General features: G+C 41.2%; 1 protein-coding gene across 3 annotated transcripts; it reads right to left on the bottom strand.

Moving 5' to 3' along the window:
* Nucleotides 1-1950: 1950 nt before the first annotated feature.
* On the bottom strand, nucleotides 1951-19226 carry LOC136430194 (fatty acyl-CoA reductase 1-like). 3 transcript variants are annotated; one of them, XM_066420578.1, is made up of 14 exons: nucleotides 19094-19226; nucleotides 12799-13302; nucleotides 12233-12408; nucleotides 11854-11926; nucleotides 11478-11584; nucleotides 10917-11094; nucleotides 10537-10581; nucleotides 10234-10352; nucleotides 9854-9921; nucleotides 8078-8159; nucleotides 7697-7786; nucleotides 7379-7508; nucleotides 4363-4490; nucleotides 1951-3904 (listed from the first exon to the last, which is right to left on the bottom strand). In XM_066420578.1, exons 2-14 carry the CDS (start codon nucleotides 12988-12990, stop codon nucleotides 3742-3744), a joined length of 1551 nt encoding a protein of 516 aa, XP_066276675.1. In that variant the 5' UTR covers nucleotides 12991-13302; nucleotides 19094-19226; the 3' UTR covers nucleotides 1951-3741. The 3 variants fall into 3 exon arrangements, with proteins under 3 accessions (XP_066276675.1, XP_066276676.1, XP_066276677.1); XM_066420579.1 differs by lacking the exon at nucleotides 19094-19226 and adding an exon at nucleotides 14662-14741; XM_066420580.1 differs by lacking the exon at nucleotides 19094-19226 and adding an exon at nucleotides 14514-14611.
* Between the last annotated feature and the right edge of the window lie 1244 nt (nucleotides 19227-20470).

Raw genomic sequence — 20470 nt, 5'->3', positions numbered from 1 at the left:
GTCACATCGTCCAGCTGATAAGATAGCGCTATTGTTTTGAATTGAATCCATAATTACAAGCTAATTGGTCTTCTTTTGGCGCATAACGACGCATTCACATTCAGTGCTAGTCTCCGCCCAAGAAATTAGAGATGTGTTTTGGGACGATCGGTGACAACCAGTAGCTCTGTGACCTACTTCTGCTACATCTAGTGTTACATAGCAGCGGATTGCAAAACTTCTCCAGTGAAGACGGGTCCATTGAAGAATACCCAGTCACGACTACTACGGCATTAGATAACTGCATCGAAGGCTCCTTCTTAGAAGTTACCGTTTATTGTTCACTAAAATTTACAAAGCAAAGTGGAAGGGTGAGCCAATCAGGTGTAGATCCTGGAACCGACGCTATGACGTAGGGTGACGTCACATGGTCCCTCTCCGATTGTCACGAAGCTTTGTATTTGGTAGGTTAAGATTTTAGCGTTTGGTTTCAAAGTTCAGAAAGAATCGGACACCATTCTTAGAAACCACTGGACGGAATGAAATGCAGTATATATACACTACGTTTTTCGTTTTCACACTTCTCCCTGCACTGAGCGTTGAAACTGTAGATTGAATCAAGGAGGTTATACAGGTTCTATATAACCTCCTTGATTGAACATAACACGTATATGACTAGTGCATGTACCGTTATCTTTATTTTTCATGTGGATGCTCATTTCGTATTTCTCAAATGGTATACATGCATATCAGAAGATCAGACTCGTCGATGCACCAGCTATCAAGCTCTTTTGAAAGCTACGGTGTGGACAAACTCTCGTACCAGGGTGTCTTCACTCCTGAGAAGGAACCCCTCCCTTTTCATGACTGATTCCAGTTTTCCCATGCTCTTGAGTGCTGGCCATGCGGGGCCCAGGTGTTTCATCCCTCCATCTTATACACGGTCGCCCTATTTGTCTCCTGCATGCACTCTCGCGGTGTTCACCCAGTAGCTCTGAAGTCCTGTTATATCCTGTAGCCTCGATGCAGTCCCAGTGGACAGTACCTCAAGTTGCCGACTGGACGGAACGTCCCCGATCCCAATGCAAGCACCTGATCTGAGCAAGGACCAGGGGTAACAAACACCTGTCCCGGTGGGCGACCGAGCGATTTGAACAAGCTTGACGAAGTTCATAGACGAAAAAAACAACAATTTTTTTACGCTTTGTGTGTTTTGCTGTCTTTTTAGTCATACTTGCACGTTTTGCAGGATAATCCCATTATAAATCAAAAGGTATAAAGTATAAACACAAATCCAATCTATGACGTAGCGAGGCCGGCGCCAACTTGCCGCCAACATGCCGCGGGTCCAGTGAGATATGGGGCTTATGCTACATGGTTTTCGTTTCTCCGATTCTTCCCAGCGATGGAAATGTACAATGAATACAATGCGTCTATTCCTATTTTGCACGAATTCGTAGTCTTATTTGTCAAATCTTTATATCAGAAGCCTTAGAAGCTACAAAGCACTTTACCGAAGCCTACCACTTCCCAGTTATTTCGCCCTATCGGACACTTCGGAGACTGGTACGAGGGTAAGGCGTACGCCACCAAATCATGCGTGAAAGAGACGTCATGTATATTGTGTATCGGTGTTTGTGGTAGAAACAGCAGCGTACGTCACTGGATACTGCCCGCATCTCCACATCGTGACCAGTCATGCTGCGCGTGACTAGGTAAGGACAGTCCATTTGCTTCCTCGTCACTGACCCGAGGCATGCCCGCGGTGTTTTCGTCGGCGGCGCTCTTTATTGTAGGTTTTGCGTGAAAGGCATGATGGAGGAGATACGTCCGCAATATCTACGAAAACAGTGTCCGATTGGCCCTTTGGATACCGTATTTCCATCGGTAGATTTGATTGGGGATTACATCCCAGTTACAATAAGAATATGACATCTTTTAGCCGTGAAAATCAATAAAGAGAAACTGTCATACAGCAAAAGTGGAAAATTTATTCAGTGCAATAATGTTGACATATTGCAGTTCATTATACCAGTAGACAAAGCAGCTAGCATTCTCAGGCATTTCTGTGATATACCCTATATTCCCAAAGCACAAGCGATTTATATAACTCTGTCAAGAGTGCATTAGTCATCATATAAAAACCCTACCTATTTTCATATTAGAAGTTTGAAGGGTGGTTTTGATGGCACAGATTTGAGCTACAAGTGGAGCTGCAAACAGGTTGAAAAGTGTTTGGAATGAAGATGGCTTGGAATGAAAAACTGATAAATGAGGTGCAAGGGATGAATTTATAACTGGATGGGAAAATGTAGGATGTGCCCAGCACCATGTTCCAGCTGACTAATCAGACATCATTGTAGTTATAACATGAAAGACATTAAAAAACTGGCAAAGGAAAGTTAGACGAGAGATCCCATGATGCCAATACAATATATTCCACAGTGAACAAGTTCTTGGGCTTAACCGAGTGGATCTATCGGTGGCAATGACAGTATCGAAAGGACAAAAGTAGCTTCGCTGGCTGGGTGGCCAATAATGCTGCTTTTACCCTTTGGATACTGTCATTGGCACCGATAGATCTGCTTGGAAATTACTTGGTTTACTACACTGAATAAATGACATTAAGTTGAATTCGAATTACCAGTGTATCATGGGACTATACTAGCCGACTGCTGCCCACCCCTGCGTCAGGGAGCCCCGCAGCAGTATAATCAACTACTGGATACTACTCGAGTGTGAAGTAATTGTGTGTTGTCAGAAACCATCCCTCCATAATATGTACAATACATGGCTTCCTATCTATATCCTACTGCTCTACAATGTAGGTTTCTGTGTGGTGAGTTGCATAGAGATCGACTGCACACTGGCCTTATTTAGTCTATATTGTTGTGAGATATAAAATTCGTTAGAAAAGCACAATTCAAACAAAAATCTTGCACCAGCTCTTATGCTACATTAGGGTGTTATCAAAGCAATCCAACACTCCACGTCTCCTAGTGAACTGGTTCATACATGCATCATGTAGTCTTGTGCTTGTAGGTCTTTACACAGATAAGAGTACATTTTCTCAAGGCTACATGCTGGGGTTGGATGCCACATAAATGTGAAGATAAGTGGTCATCAACTACCATTCGGCATAACACACCAGAGTCTTTGTGCATTTCTATATCTTGTAGATTGTCATTCTGTGTTTCATATATTCTTTGGCAACCTGACATTGTATGGCTGCCTCTGTAGATTGTCATCTCTATTTACTAGTATAATGTACTATCCCCTTTTTTAAAAATCTCAACTTATTCCCATAACTCAATCCTACAACCACTATGTCACCAATTTAAAAAAACAAAAGTATATCTACGGCAACTTGCGAAAAATGTATCAAAATTAATCTCATTTTTTTCTTCAACATACACTTTGTTCAAACAACACAAAGAGCTGGAAAACAACAAAGACATACCATTCAATTTGCTTTTAGCTATCTGAGAACATAATGCTAAATACACTACTGGGGAGTACCCTAATACTACTAATCATGATTGAACATCTGACGATCATGATATTGTGCAAGTTTTTGGTTAGTGGTTACAAGGGCAAAGTTTTAACATCTTTGACCTATTTGATAGTACTCTCCTATATCTTGAAAGCTACAATAAAGAGAAGATGTCCCTTAATGTGACATCATGTTTATATTCTAAATACAACAATGTAAGGCAGTTGTAGTTGGCATTGGTGCACCCTAATCTGTGACCTTTAACCTTCCTAGGGCCCCTGTGTGCTGGAGATGCGTAAGTACTGGAGGAACTTGAAGCAGAGGCTGACGACCAGGTGCCAAATGTTGCGGGCGATCTTCGTCCGCGCAATTAGCACACGCCAGAACAGCACGATCAGAATGGTGTTGAAGCCCCAACGGATGTTACGGAGCCTGGAGAGTTTAGAAAATTATGGTTTGAAAAAGTGCCTTACTCATGGATATGTATAGAATAAAAATCCCGTTTAACCTCCACAAAACTATACACACATAACGCTTTCATTGAATCTATTATTTTTTCAACAGAAGGCCTCTCTTTGTCTACCAGAGTACTTAACAAATATCAACATGTTCCCATTTTACCAGTTATGTGAAGGGAGGGGCCTGGGGAGACTACATTGCACCTTTCAGTAGAATGCAATATCAGGTCTACAGATGAGATGCAAGGCTTCTACATTTCTTGCAGAATACAATCAAACAAACAGAATGTGATGGTGAAGAGAGGATATACAAGTAGGGTTTGAAAGTTGCGTAAAAGAGCTGTGTGAAGAAACACCTGGCTCCAGCCAAAAAAGCTTGAAGTTGAAAGAAAATGGCCTGAAGTTGATGAATGTATTAGTTGTAGAGCTTACTTGTTGAGATGTGCCTTTGCGAGAGGGAGCTGGTCCATATCCTCCTTCAGTACATACTTCTTGGTGCCCAGCACATAGTTCTCCATATAGGTAGGCCAGTGGAGGCCACGGCAGTCAAACTTGAAGATCTGCAAAGTGGTAGAAATACCATCAGTACAAACTATTTGGTAGAAGTTCATTCCTTCCTTTGTTCAGACCCCTGTAGTGTCTAGTGCCACATAGGCCAGCAAGTTTCGGACCTGTACCTGTACCTGTTTATAGTAGTGTCGCAGTACATCATATTTTGGAGAGCGAGACACACGTAAAAGTCTCCAAACGTCATGTCTGGAGCGATATAATTTCTAAGGTTTGCACTTTGTCTCAAAATTATAACTACACTCTCCTCGCCATCTGTTTACTCATCCTTTAAGTGTTTCTAGATATGATTCACAGCTAACTTCTTCGAAAACGACTCATTAAATCTGCTGTTTTGTATTTTCTTAGACCAGTTATGTGGCCGCCTGCTAGTAGCCTGGTACAAGGAATTCTCTAATCGGTCCATAGGCCGGTCCACTGATTTTTATGGACCTTTTTTTTTTACTGGTCCATTAAGAAATACCGGTTTTGTATCGGAACACGGTACCGGTACCCACCCCTAGTCTATAATAATCTTGGCATGCTCCCCCTCAAAAACAACTTCCTTTTAGCATGTAGCTAGCTAGGAAACAATACAAGGTACAATGCTGTCCCTTGTTTGGGGTGACATAATTATCTACGCCGAGGAACTCGGAGTAGATTATGTTTTCGGTTGAGCCGGATGTTGTGTGGGTCTGTATGTATGTCAAGAGCATAACTCGGGAAACCTTTAATAGATCTTCATGATATTTGGTAGGTGTGTAGTAGTTGTGCAAAGGAAGGTCAAGTTCAAAAATCGTTTACCTGGCGTTTTCCAACAGTACTGCAGCGGACTTTTAATTTTTCTGTGTTTGTATGTAGGCAAAAAAAGTGACGGAAACGTTGATGAATCTCAATGATTTTTGGTAGGTAGGAAGAGATTGTGAAAACGGAGGTCAAGTTTAAAAATGGTTCATCTGGCGCTTTCCTACAGTACTGCAGCAGGTTTTGTGTGTGTGAGAGTTTGTATGTCGCCAGCATAACTAGAGGAGCTGTTGGCGGTTGTGCATGATATTTAGTGGATAGTTAGGGGTGTCAAAGACGAAGGTCAAGTTCGATAATGGGCCTCCTAGCGGGTATATGAGGTACTGCAGCGGAGCTTCAACGTTTGAGGCCAAATTTTCTGGTGGCGTCAGGTTCATGATTTTTAGGTAGTATATAGCTTCTGGGACGGCAAGTGAGTGGTGTAAATTATGGCCCCCTAGCTGCTCGTTTGTAACTGCAGTTGGCGTTTTTGTTAATACCTTTGGAGACGAATAACTTCAGCAGGGATTGACGGATTATCATAATCTATGGCATGTGGATAGTTTCGGTGATGCTTTACATAATTGAATACTTGTCATGCAAATAAGATGATAATTTGCATAATAAATGAGGAAAATTTATCAATCCACCAAAAGCTTGTAGTCAAATTTCATGCAAGTGCTATGGTAATGATTTTTAAGTGGTGTACAGCTCTTGGGGCAGGTAGTAACTGATGTAAGTTTAGACCCCCTAGTGGCTTGCTTAGAACTGCAGTGGGCTTTTTCGATGTTACCTTTAGAGGTGAATAACTCGGGTAGGGTTTGATGAATTTGCATTGCTTTGGACAGGTAGGTTATTGAGGTAATGATTAACAAATATAGACGTATGAAATTGTAATCAGGGTCTAATTAAGTGGTGAAATAGGCTTGTTTATGATTGCGTTTTGTTGACCTATATTCAAGGACAACACCTGCTTGTCAGCAGGCCTGTGTAAATTAGATTGATGCTCTCTGGTGATCTCACTACCACCGTCCAAACTACTCTCCCGCTGGGACGGAGCTAAATCAACAAACACAGGAAAGGTCAGGCCCTGTGAGGGACTATCGTCAACCATATGGTCCTGACGTCGTACCTGATAGGGAAACACTACTTCATTCAGCCACCTAAAGAACGCAACAACGAACTTGTCTTCTAATTTAGTCTTCATACGAGGTCAAAGTTCGGAATTCCTCCCACCCTATCATGGCTACCTACCGCCCGGGAGGAAAACTGCCGTCACCGAGAAATTGTCCTTCCTTGGCAACACGTCTTGGGTGACCATGGAAGAAATTAGAGATTCCTCCACCAATGATCTGATGGCTAAGGGAATCATTCAAAGAATCGATGTTTCAGCTACCACACGCGTTTCTGAGGCACTGGTTTGTTGTGTCCAGCAGGAGTCAGGACTAACGAGCCCGGTAAATTATGTTACCAACGTGCACAGGAGACAGGAGATGGGCAAAGTACACGGACTATCCTATTGTGCGAGCAGGGAGGTAACGTTCATCGGTACGCAGGACTAGAGAGTCTGTCTGATCTTTAGTGCGATACTTTGTCTGCTGGTCACTCTCACTTTCACTGTCACTCTGGTTTGAAAACCCCCTCAAAGTGATCATCATCTGACAAGGTCTCAGCATCGCCGTTAACGTCTGTGATTGTGTGCGATGTTTGTGGTCCCGGATATTTGTAGTCAGCATAACTCAAGAATGGATGGATTATGACGATACTTGGTACGAGTATGGCTATGTGGGCAGGTATTGGGCCCCTGGTATGTGACCCTGGTACTTCAGCAGAACTGAACGTGCTATGGTCTTGATCCTTTGGTGTCAGGAAGCTTGTGATGTAAGTAGAATTGTTGTAGCTTTGGGCCCCCTAGCAGCTTGCTCTTGATCTGCAGTGACATTTTGTCAAAATCTCCTAAACGAGAATAACTGAACACAGCCACCAAACTTCAAGTCTCTTGACTATTGGTATAATCCTCTGATTATTCGGCGAAGATATGTGTTCATGGAACTCTAGTTTGGGATTGTGAATCCTTGTTTCTGACTGATTACAACGTAACAATGCCGAGGTGAGGTACCTTCTTGTCTTCCTCCCCCATCTTGGCTGTAAGTGCATCTGCGTTGTCATGGCTCCACTCCCAGTGGTGAGATGTGAAGAAGTCCATGCTCTGTAGGGCCCTCTCTAACTTGTTATACATCTTCACAACCCTGCAACAAAGGGAAACAAGTTGTCTACTTAAACATGCATGTAAGTGCTCTGACCTCTCTGATAGCAATACAAATGTGGACTGGTGGTATGTGGCACCTGGACACACTTATATTAATGGTCACGAACATTCAAATGACTGCCTTTGAGCTTGTAGCTTCAACACAGTGGAAAGACACATGATACTGACCTGGGTTTCTGTCCGATCATCCTGAGCCAGATATCATACAGGTAAGCCGGTCCCTTGTGGCTGACGATCTGCCAGTACTGGTACATGAAACTGGAGAAAACATGGCACAGGTTATCGAAAACAATCCTACAACAGAGAAAAAATAGCACTTCTGAGGAAAGACGGTACTGCGGACAGGTAAGGATGGTAATGGTAGCAGAGGAAGAAGGAAGTGTGAACTTTTCCTGCAAAACTTTAGATTAACTTTAGATCATCGCAATAAGATGATTTCTTTTTCAAAAATCACATGTTTTGTACAATCTTTTCCACATTTGTGTAAGAAGACAAGAAATAAAGGCTACAGCAACTTCAATTTTCTACAACAACTCCAATCCAACTGACCTGTTACTGACAAATGCACAGTTGGGTCTCCTGAAAGGCTTGTCAAGAGGGTATTTCTTGAAGTAAGTTACCAGCATGCCCTCTGTGTGGATAATAACAGTTTCAATACATAAAATGTACAGAACATATGAGAACTAAAAAAGTCATGAAGAAAATAGCATTACAGCTACAGCATGATGATGCATTTATTTTACATTACACAATCATCACACTGTACAAGCACCTGTACATGAAGAATCTAATAACAATGCCATGGAATAACAGAAGGGTTATAGGTTATGAATACATTTTTAGTGTAATAAATTTTACTCTACATGTATGTTTAACACATTTATAAACTTCAATCCTCTCCGTGCTAATTCATATCTGAAGTGATAACACTTATCTAGTAGTAATCACATGTAGGGTACAGTAGAAACCGTTTATTTGCAACGCCTATTTGTCAGCGCAATTTTCCCGATTACCCGGCTTTGCCGATTATGAGGTGTTAGCTCAAACTGACCCGATTGAATCCACGGGGGTGGGGCATGGGCAGTAAAACGAACGCAATGACACAAAAAATACAAACACGGCCATATTTAACCAATAATAACGGTGGAATTTATTTAGATCAGTAGATTTACTTGTAAAATTAGCTTGTAACATTTATTGTAACAATAGAGTACGATTTTTCAACATAGACAGTTGTTTTCTACCGACTCGATGAATGATGCGGTAAATATTTGAGCTATCGACTCACTCTACTCGAACGGAACAAAGAAATAACCACTTCTATCTGGGCACAACACACTACACTGTAGAATATTCTTAGATTTTCAAAAGTAAAACAAAAATAAAGTTGGGTACAGTACACAAAATGTAAACATGAAAATCGTTGACAACACATAGACAAAGGATCACCTTGTTGTTGTCTTTATTTTCAGAAAATTTAGCTATCGCATGGAAATGATCGTAACTCATGCAACCGTAAGCTTCTGATTGTCATTTTTACGAGTTTTTAGCTTACGATGTCCATAGATAACATGGAAATTTTGCAACAGTCGACGAGCATAATTTCACAAATTTGTTCTCGGTAAAAAAAAGATGGCGGACGGCGTGGGTAGCAATATCCCATCATTCAACGTGGTAGGTCAGTAGCGGCACATTCACTTCCGGGTTTAGACGCATGGCGATAACAAACGTGTCGCATGGTCGAAACGCAACAATAATGAGCGAGAACACAGGTAGAGACGTGTTTTTATTGAGTAAAAAATTGTTTTCTGAGAAATGAAACGTTCTTTAAAGAAACATGACAAAAGAACACGAAGGCATATTGATAAAGCTGCCGCCTTTGACGGCTGTGAACCTACACGCGCCTCTCTGTATGCAGTGCCGACGTGCACCCGATCTGCCAGGCCGCTCTATCAACGTAAACTTTACAAGAAGCCGCCGTCCTTCGCGACTCAAAACAGACAAGTTCGTTCCTTTTAGCGATCTTATATCTTTATTCGAGAACTTGTCGACTCATTCCTGCCGTTTTTGGTGATTTGTTTGGCATATTTTCGGTTCAATATGTGCTGCAACTTGACAATTTTTTGCCGATTAGCCGATTTTTTCGATCATAGGCTTTGCGTATACGGGGTCCGATAAACAATGGTGTTAATGGGAAGCGGTTTGGGATTTCACAATCCTTTGCAATTGGCCGGTTTTTGCTAAAAAGCGTATTGCAATTAACTGGTTTCTACTGTACCAGCATTTTTGCTTTATAACACTTCACCAAGATGTGATAGTACTTACCGATCTCTCCCCATCTAAAGGGGTTGACACCTCCTGATGTGGAGTTGTACACAGGGATGTTCTCTGGCCTAAAAACAGGTACAATACATCATGAGACTTCAACTTCAGAGTCCACAATTACAGAGTTTACTTTAGAGCTAAACAAACAGAGGTCAAGTAACTTTTTTCTGTTCACATTCGCTACAATTTTAAGTCAGGTGACTCCAATACACGTAGACCCCTGAGACCTTTGGGACATTTTATCCTGACAAGGTGTTAAAAATGTCTGCATTTGGCTTTACATGGTGTTTTTCCTTTCAGCAAACTCCTTCTAAGATTCTTTTTTGAAACAGAATGTTTGATAGATTTGTGTTGTTGTTGACAAATGGTCAGAAACACACCTGGAGACGGCCATGTCCCAGGCAACAGCAATCATCAGGTTAGCAGGCAAATCTACTGGTATGATGTCAGCATAGGCATTGTACTCTCCCCGCATGGTCCGCAGCAAGCCCTTTCCAGCCTACAGTATTGAAAATATAGAAGATATTTCAGAGCAAATCAATGCAATATTCCTAAAAGACTTTTGATACAATAGGTTGGGTGTTGCAAAACTTATCAAACTGATCATATTTATGAAATCCTGTTTTTCTGATGTTGAACATGAACTTACGACGTAGGAAGTTTAAAAAAAGATAGTTACTTACCGCAACAAAAAGCCCACTAGGTCCATTGAAGTTGTCACACCAGCCCTATGCAGGAATCCCAAAATATGATTATTGACTGACACTTCAACTTATCAATGACAGGAAAGAATTTTAACAGTTGAAATACTCCAAAATAGGTATAAACCATTTGACATCTATCAACTTCGATCACTCTGTAGTATAATGAATGAAGTAGTGGTTGTACGTATTGCCAGCTTTCTCCTGAATCTTAATCAAGTTTAGAATCTACTTTACGCTTTATATATCGAACATTAGCTATTCAAGAAACAAATTTTTAACTTACCTCAGATAGCATAATATTACATACAATCATGTACACATACTAAGAACTGATCACACCCTTAAATTGTTATACATACCACCAGAGGTTCTCTCCACGAGGCACCAATGATAGAAGGCCTGACGATGGCCAGAGGCAGGTCAGCCGCCTCCTGTGTCAGTATGTACTCCGCACATGCCTTGGTGAAGGTGTAGGTGTTGGGTCTCTTGCCTATCAAGTCTGGAGTCAACTTTGTCACCATGGTGTCATCCATCCATCTACAGAAACATAGCACCACATTGGTGAGCAACATACACTTTTTCAAGGAACCTTCAAAAGATAAGTTCACATTAGCTGAGTAGCATACTGTAAATGCAGAAATGTTTGTGGGGATTTAATTTCGTCGTAGGGAGAAAATGGAGTGTTCGCGGTGGTTTTGAGTTCGCGTTTGAAACAGTAGTAGTGCTACAGTCACACAATGGAATGGCTTTTCACGGTGGTTTAAGTTTGCGGTAAAGAGTTCATCGCAAAAACCACGAACAAAAAACCACCGCGAACGTTTCTACATTTACAGTAGCTGCATACAGATCCAGACATGATTTGAAAGTTGAAGGAAACTAGCTCCACTATGCTGGTCGTATACAGTCTCTACTGCACTTACTCCAGAGCATCAATCAGCTTCTGAGGCTGCACAGGGGGAGGGTAGATAACCTCCTCGATGTAACTCCTGTCACAGTTGGCGTAGGCAGTTGACACATGCACAAAAGCCTGTAGGAATACACTTACTTCAGTTCTGGGCAATAACATTAACGACATTAGATACTACAAACTCTATAAGGTAGACTCAAAGCCTTAAATAAAGGAACGAGAATTAAGATTTCTAGTCTGTTTTTTATTCACATTAGGAGATTAATCAGTTTCCAGTATTGATAAGAAAAGTTTCAGAATAGCGCATACAACTAAAACCAAACTATGAACTGGATGAACTTTATGTCAGCTAGAATGTCCCAGTCAGTAATTAATGAAGGATGTCTAACCTGAAGGTGTTTGAGTTTGTGGCACAAGGCGATGACATGCTGCGTCCCTACAACGTTCAGCAGCATGGAGGGTCTGAAAGGGTGATCAACGATCATCATTCATTTGTAAATTGTAGCATATAGTGTTTATAGCTTCTATAAACACCACTTTTGATCCCAGCCTCATATTGATTTACACAAGATAATAACGGTGTACCGGTACTGTAGAAAAGGAAATATGATATATATGCGTTTGTGATTTTTTCAAGGAGGCATATTTTGGTTGTTTGGACAATAATGAGAACACATGTGAAGTTTGTAATCACAGTTGGGTTAGAAGAACATGCATGTCTATTGCAGTGTTGGAGTGAGTATGGGATTGGACATGTATTCAGCTTACTTCAGGGGATCGTCAAATCTAACTGTCGCTGCAGAGTGGAACAGGATGTGGATCTTTGACACCAGCATGTCTACATCTGATTGGCTGATGCCTAAGGCGGGTTCGCACATGTCTCCGGAGACGGCGTGCAGCTTGCGGTGGAAGGATGGCTGTTCATGGCGAACTTTGTCAAAGAGCTGTAAACAAACATCAAACATATAAATCAGCTGTGTGCTACAAAACTACAACAATTACTACCATTCCAGCTTTTTCTTTTAATTCAGAGTACAGTAGTATAACATCACTACATAACTGTAAATTCATTTACTAGTACTTTCATGGTGACGTAATTTCGGGGTATGAGCAAAAAGGAGGTTGAATTTGCAGTTTAAACAATTCTGTATTACAGTAGTCAAACATTCCAAATGCATTTCCGTGGTGTTAATTCACGATGGAGTGGTCAACCCGAAAATTAAAACATTGCAAAAGTATAGTACAGTATCTCATCAACATAATTTTTTTAAAAACAAATTTCCTACAAATAAACTATAACCTTTTTGACATAATCCTGTTCACACCAGACATACCTTACTCTTTACAATCTGGTCCAACCTCTCTTGGGCAGTCTGGTCTCCTCTTGGCCTGATCAACAGATAAATTCCCTCCACCTCTGGGCAGGAACGTAGCAGCTTTTCAACAAGGACCTTCCCGAGGAACCCCGTTGCCCCGGTTACGAAAACATTCTTCTCCTTGTAAAAGTCGGCAATAGCAGATGCCATTTTGATTGTCTTATTTGATTATACTATTTCCTTCACTTGTCAGTGAAATTATCATTAATTCTATAGACTCTTTCTTAGATATTTATATATCTATCAATAGATGTTTATAAAAATATTCCTTTGAAGGTTATGTTTACTGCACACGATTGTCGGCAAGTTCAAGTTTCCTTTTGTCGACAGGTGTCCTGACAGGTGTAGTAACAGGTGTTGTAACAGGTGTTGTAACAGGTGTCCTTACAGGTGGCTCTGGTGTGACGAATGATTTATGATGTTGGGAAGGACACTGATGTCATCTTGTCATGGCCAGCCTCTCTACAGAACAAAAACAGACACATGGGAATAAATTGATTTAAAGGTAACCAGAGCGTTTTATGAGGCTTGAAAACTAGAAATATTCTAGTGGCTGTAATCTTTATGAAATTGACAATTAATGCCACTGTTTTCCACATTTGCGTTCGGATTTCTTTTCAACAGTGCGCAAAAAGGCACAAAAATAATCTACATGGTAATCTTTTAGTTTAACGCGCCTACTGTAAATACTGTAGATACCATAGCCCCGTCCACCTCTGTCAAAACGTAGAAATGCAAATTTAAAACATAAAAAAGCAAATATTTGACGGACATGCAGTCACTCTCTCATTGGTCAAACCGCTAATTGTGATGGACAGTCAGGATCAGTCTATTAGGGCTTGGATTTTCTATCAGTACTCACCACACAATGACATCGTATCTTTGCTCATTCAATTTTGATATGTAATGGTATAGTGTTATTGCAACTTACTATGTGTAGGAATGACAAGAAAGTTGAGTTTTTCATTCAAGTTTCAAGCCTCATAAAATGCTCTGGATGCCTTTAAAGCAGGAATGCCTTACCCACGTTGAATACAATGTTTCTATCTCAAGTTGATGAACACATCATAGTGTAAAATGCTACATTGCTGAAAATCTAGTCTGACATAAATGGCTATCCTATTTTTTGACAAACATATGGAACAGGTGCTATGATATATGTTTTGTCAAAGCAACACACTCCTCGGGGAATGCTTTTAGTTTTAGTAGGATCAAACATCCATAAGCAACATATTGTCTATAGCATATACAAATATGTACTTAAAAGCCAACACATTTATCGAGAAGAGTAGGGGTCGGTGACCTAGTGTGCTTGGCTAATTATGCGAGTCGTGGCAGAGCCATGTATTGCACTTCTAGTTAACAAAAAAAGCACTATGCTTTGTCCTCTGAGGTTGGCCACTTACCCTTACCCTACTTACAAGCTGCCTGACAACTTGTGACTGTAGATTTATGCTGTTACTGATTGTCTCGCTCAGCAGCTAACCAGCATATTACTTCTGATTCATAGTCACAAGCTTCTGTCCTGTATGATTTTATAGACAACATGCTGTATTGAAAGACATAAAGGAACAGCTACAACTGGTGCCTAAATATCTGACATGCTTCTGCTTTTTCTGGGTCACCTTCTGTCTACATGGGGCCATGGCTGTAGCCCATGCATTATTACTTACCACACAGACATCAGTTCACTTGTATACTGAGCTAGAAAACAACCAGACTACAAACAACATTTAACCACAACATCACTTTGAAATTACCAGGCATATGCATACATTTCTTCAGACATATATATTATCAGACAAAACCTAGTAACCCAACCTGTTTGAACTGCTTAAAGGCAAATTCCGTCTGGTGGCCCTGTCGTGAACCTTGGGCTCACACAATGTGTCTAATGATGCAATGCCCAATGCAATAGAATATTCTAGAATTTGACTACAAAAGGGAGGGTAGACATATGAAATATCCTAAAGGTTAGGGACTTGTGCGGTGAATGTACCAATTTCAATCATGAGTGACCTTATCATAACTATACAAATATTCAGACATGCTAACTCAGATTCAGTATTTAGAATTAGATAATGGTATTTCTTGACTTCCAAGATGTACGTAGTGCTATAAATTATATATAGAATGGTGATTATGCAGGTTGATAGCAACTGACACCGATAAACTATAACTAAAACTCTTCATCAGGCTCTTGTACTGGATTATAGGTAGATATTCAAGTCATTTGTCTAAATACTGCTGTCAGTCAGTAGCATGAATTAGTTGGCATACAGTCAAACCTGCCTAGGCGACCACCTTTTCAACGCGACCACCTGGCCATGGCGACCGCTTTTTCTCGGTCCCGAAAATTTTCCCCATAGGCACAAGCATTAAGCTGCCTGCCCAAGGCGACCTCCTGTCCAACGCGACCGCGACCGCCACGAATTGGGACCGCACAGAGCACAATCCCTGCCCATGGCGGCCGCCTAATGTTCAAGCGAGTGGTGACATCTGATCATTTTGTTGTCGGATTTCACGGAAATGTTTTCAAGACTTTGAAGGACAAAAATAAGGACAAAAATATATGGAATAGCAATGTTATAGCATCGATTCCTCCATGAAGTGTTTTAATTAAACGTTCCCCCTTCATAAACAAATTGTAAAGACAAATGTTTGTGATGTTGTTGTGCCTATCGTTTACCGAAAAACTCAGTTCGGTTTAAACTCAATTTTCAAAACGAATACGTAGTGCATGGCGTCAAAAAGTCAGATTTCACAGAAATTATTATCTATTTCTTGCATTTTCAACAAAAATGTGTCTATGTCTTACTAAATTCCGCCGAAAAATGACATCGCGGCGGGCAAAACATCGGGCGAGAAATGTTGTTCCTTGGTCCCGACGCCATCTTGGATTTGGCGTGGCCCGGATTTGGCGTACCGCTGACCTTTCTAAAACACGATGCTTTTGTGTATGAACATTTGCGAATACTATAGTTATTGATGAAAATTAATATTCTTATTTCCATGAATCTCACAAACCTTTATTGGACGCTGTGCGTTCTGCTGCACTAACTCAAACCTTTCGATGCGGTCGCACAGAGCTTGGCGGCGCGGCGCGACGAAATCACACCGTTCCGTTTTCATCTTTAGTTGTCAGATCGAAAACTTTTTGACCCTTTTATCCAGTGGTCGGCGCCCCAAAAAAGGCTGGGGCCAGCAGGTGTTTTCTAGGGATTTGTCTTAGGCCTTAAAACTTCGATGATGTGTATGTGTGTGTGTACTATTCAATGTAACGTGTGAATGCGGGAAGGCGCTGCGAGACCATCGAGGCAAGCATTGTTTTGTACACAAAATTATGACGAAAATTTGTACACGATGTAGCGGTATACAATTATTACAACGATAACTGAAAATGTAATTTTTGTAGGATCTTTCTGTCAATAAGAATTGAACCTGGTGGGGGTCATGCTGTCTAAATTCACATAATTTTCCATCCATTTACGTACTGTATTTGAAAACCTCGCCCTGGAAACATGTGAGTGGAATCCTCTTCATGGCGACCACCTGTCCATCGCGACCGTTTTTGCTCGGTCCGCCGGGTGGTCGCCTTGGGCAGGTTTGACTGTATATGGTAAATCCTAAAGTCTTCTATCAAAATTCAATGTCCCATATAAAACCACTGTGACTGAGGTAGTTTCAAAACAAGCACAAATTGTGAGTTCAACAAGGGATGTAGGTGTGGTATTACAGTAGCCACTCCTTCCCAGCTCCACCTATTGTATGACATACAGTGTACGTGACATAGTTTCATGCTAAGCCAACCAGAGAACTGGTAGAGAAATCTGATCATGTTTGTTTACTGGTTTCCTGGCGACAGTGTACACATTGCCGCATTTGTGTCACCCTTCATTCTGTGTGACCTTTATCCTTGGTGACCTACGATGACTAACTTGACATGACATATGTATACTTTGCTGTGACCTATATAACTTTTATAAGCACAGTCTTTGCCAATCCAAGTACCCAAGGACCATTTGATCTTCATAGTTCCCGGCTACTGTTGCACATTGTGTTTTATTATGAAAGTATGGTTGTACTTTGCCCGGTCTGACATTTTTACATTTATGTAATCTTACGGTCAGTTTAGTGTGACTCTTGTATTGTATGAGGCTGTGAGCCTGCAGATAGCTCTTCTCATATATAGTCGACACGAAAATTGTGTAGAAAGTAACAATAACGCTTGTGCCATGAAATCTTATGTAGACGGAGCTCGATCCTGTACACATTCTGGACCACCTTTTTTAGCGATGTATAATTCCTTCCCAGTCTGGACATCACAGTGTGTCGTGAGTGGCCGTCTATTGCTTAGGGACTGAGCTGATCCCAAAGTGATCTAGTTTTTCGTGTACTAGCTGTCCTCATGCCTGGACTGGCTTCAGGTTTGGTGCACATGTGCCAGAACTGACTTCAGGTAACCTTTCCATGTGGCGTGTCTTTCTACATATCACAAAGCCTTCCTCACTTGAAAGTGTTTTGGTTTTCATAAATTCAAGAAAGCGACTATGCACTGCTTGCGACGCGCTGAAATGAGGCAAAAACTGAAAAAAATACTATTAGATAGGACACCAAAGAAATCATTTCCTACAGTCATTATCGGTCAGATCAGGCTGTCATTAATCAAAGGTATCATCGTGATCCTGACAAGTTGACAAATCTCAATTGGCGCTCTATGGGAATCAGAGTTTACTTAAAAACTAAATCTATCTCGTCAAAATCTACCCAAAAGTTTCATCTTGTGATGGCACGCACACATTTCAGGTAATCTCCAGACCGAAAAGGATTTGTACAACACCACTTGGCAGAAAGGTGGTAAAATGTGTACCAGAGCTCTGGCTACTTAAGACTTCATAGCACAACCATTATTGTAAATAAATGAATCAATAAATTGTTACCATCTTCAAATATGAGCAGCGCTGGGTAACGGGGGCCATTGGGTACTCTCCAAGCAGAGCATGGGTTTCGGCTGGTTTTTGACGTGTTTTTAGGCTTTTATGTCGGGCTTTCTACTTTGTCATCTTTTTTTTGTCTCTTGGGTTGGAGAGACAAAAAAAAGATGACAAAGTAGAAAGCCCGACAAAAACGCCTAAAAACACGTCAAAAACCAGCCGAAACCCATGCTCTGCTTGGAGAGTAGCCATTGGGGGCAAAGCAGAAGGTCAGGGGATAAGCAGATTTGCAGTGGGGATGAAGAGAACCAACAGCAGTAAAGCAGAACTTGATAGCAAAGGGGATTTGAACATCGAACGGCCGATCCCGTTCTTTGAGTATATATTCTCATTTTCAAACTAGAGTTCCACGACCTCATACCTTCGCCAAATGATTTTAACCTTTATGACTGACGTATTAGGAGTGTTTCTCATCAATCATAAATCATACCAGTTGATTGTCTTAAATCATACCAGTTGATTGTCTTAAAACAAATTTATCATCAATTATGCAAAGGAGGCCCTTATTAGCATAATTTGATTCAACGATGTTGAATCCTGTGCCACTACAAACAAACAAACAGACAAACGCTGCCCTCTGCATAACCTTCTCGGCGAAGGTAATCAAGTGTATTGATTACAAGCATTCAATGGGTGCAGATGTATTTTGCACATTCTCATCTCTTACAGTTAATATTAGGAAGGTAACTTAACTTAAGTTATGCTATGTTTAATTTAGTCTTTACCGTCAGGATTTTATTACATGCACCACAAAAAATAATTCATTTCTGCTGTAACCTTTTTAGAAGCTTTCTGGTTTTAATAGTAAAAGTGTACAACGCCACAGTACAAGTCGAATAGAAGTGACCTATGCAATGATGAAAGCCACTATTAAAGACATTAAAGGAAAACGAGAACACCAAAAATAATTTATGGCAAACATAAAATTATATGGCCACGCCCTGCACAACAGGCCATGTGGGTTACGTGGGAGGGGGGCGTGCCTTATCTACACGTATGCCGGTTCCCATCTACAGTACTGCTGCCTCAACACTAAAATAACACAGAAAGCCGCAAAATAAACGCTGTTTAGATCTTAGGAAGATACTTTGTGGTCTAGGGTCGTAGTCCGGCCTGTCTATATAACCGAATACTGACCACCGCGCGGTAAAAGCCACCGGCCGGTCTGTCAACTTCTGCCACAGGAACGAATGTGCCAAAAATTCGTCCCCGTAAAAACTTGATTTTCACAACTTTACACAACATGACATCCCGCTTACCTTATTGTGTCTCTGTACTTGACTGACTTGCTGTAGAACTTTTGAAATGATACAAAATGTAGGAGAAATGCTGACCAGTTGCATGTTACAGTAGTCTCCTGTCTCTCGATTGTGAAGAGGAGACAGATGGGTCACGTGATCTCATCGCCTGTTATGATTGGTCCGCTCAAACGTTCGACGGGTGAGAGTTGATAGGCGATAAGGCGTCACCTGGCGGAATGTTTTTAACTGCACCTAAACTTGACATTTTCGTATCTATACGGCACGGTTGTGACGGCTCCCACCGTTGAGTCTTACCGTGCCAGGCTGGAGGTCTGCCCGCCTTAGCCTGGGACCCCCCCCCCCCCCCACTTTGCCCCTCGCGGGGTCATCTGGGGGTAACTAAGTGATGATGATGATGATGATGATGATGATGATGATGATGAAGAGAACGTATGATGTGTAAAACAAGCTCTATCGTGCAATCAGACTTGCAATTTTGAAATAGGGATCACACTAATGAAGAACAAAGAGAGTAGAAGAAGAATTGTGATTAATGTGTTTTTTCTGATTGATGGTCTTGAAGAGGGCCTGCATTTATAATAGCCTCCATAGCAGGCTCTAACCGGCCTATTTGAGGGGCTAAATAATACACTTTTTGTAGCCAGCCCGTAACCATCAGCCACCCTGTAACCATTTTGCCGGCAAGATTCTTACAGGGTGGCTGATGGTTACGGGTTGGCTGCAAAAAGTATATTAATACAATAGCCCCCCAAAAAGGCCGGTTAGAGACTGCTATGGAGGCTCCTTGAAGACTGAAAACAGCTGCAGGACGTTTGAACGACTGCATGCGCAGATGCAGAAACCAGTAGATGATGCATATGGTGATATCAGTTCTATTGTCACGTTCTTTTTAGGCCAGAATCGGTCCCGATATCCCATCAGAAAAAAGAACGTTACAAGCCACAAGAAGCCCGCCTTGTAGAGCCTGTCAAAGAGGCTATTTTCTGGGTGCCAAAGGAAGTTGAGGTTGAACGTTTTGTCTGATAAGTCAGAAGATTGGGTGTTTTGATACAGCCATTCGCTAGTTGGGCAACCCTGGCTGTTAATCTAACGACATGTTCGTTCCGAAACAATAAACAAATAGATAAAAAGTGATGATTAAACCAATGTTATTTTGTTCGTATTATTTTCGGATGCGCCATTTGATCTTTTTTATGATTTGAAGTGAATGAATCCAAAAAATGTTCATAATACGGGCACTAACATTTCTTTATTGCATTTTAGACAAAAACACTGACAATGTGGCGCTGTACTCAGGCCACATACAAAGAACGAAATAAAGAGTAGAGTTAGTATAACGTTACACCATGGTAATAACAACAACGATATCATCGG

This window comes from Branchiostoma lanceolatum, chromosome 3, assembly GCF_035083965.1.
Source record: "Branchiostoma lanceolatum isolate klBraLanc5 chromosome 3, klBraLanc5.hap2, whole genome shotgun sequence".
Lineage (NCBI taxonomy): Eukaryota > Metazoa > Chordata > Leptocardii > Amphioxiformes > Branchiostomatidae > Branchiostoma > Branchiostoma lanceolatum.
This window is presented reverse-complemented; position numbering and strand designations above follow the sequence as displayed.

What these genes read in the sequence shown, in the direction of transcription:
- LOC136430194 (XM_066420578.1), bottom strand. Translation starts at nt 12,990, where the DNA reads ATGGCATCTGCTATTGCCGACTTTTACAAGGAGAAGAATGTTTTCGTA. An exon ending in TGGGACATGGCCGTCTCCAG is followed by an intron (nt 9,922 to 10,233) that starts GTGTGTTTCTGA and finishes ACCTGTTTTTAG; the next exon opens with GCCAGAGAACATCCCTGTGT. An exon ending in GCAAAGGCACATCTCAACAA is followed by an intron (nt 3,905 to 4,362) that starts GTAAGCTCTACA and finishes TAAACTCTCCAG; the next exon opens with GCTCCGTAACATCCGTTGGG.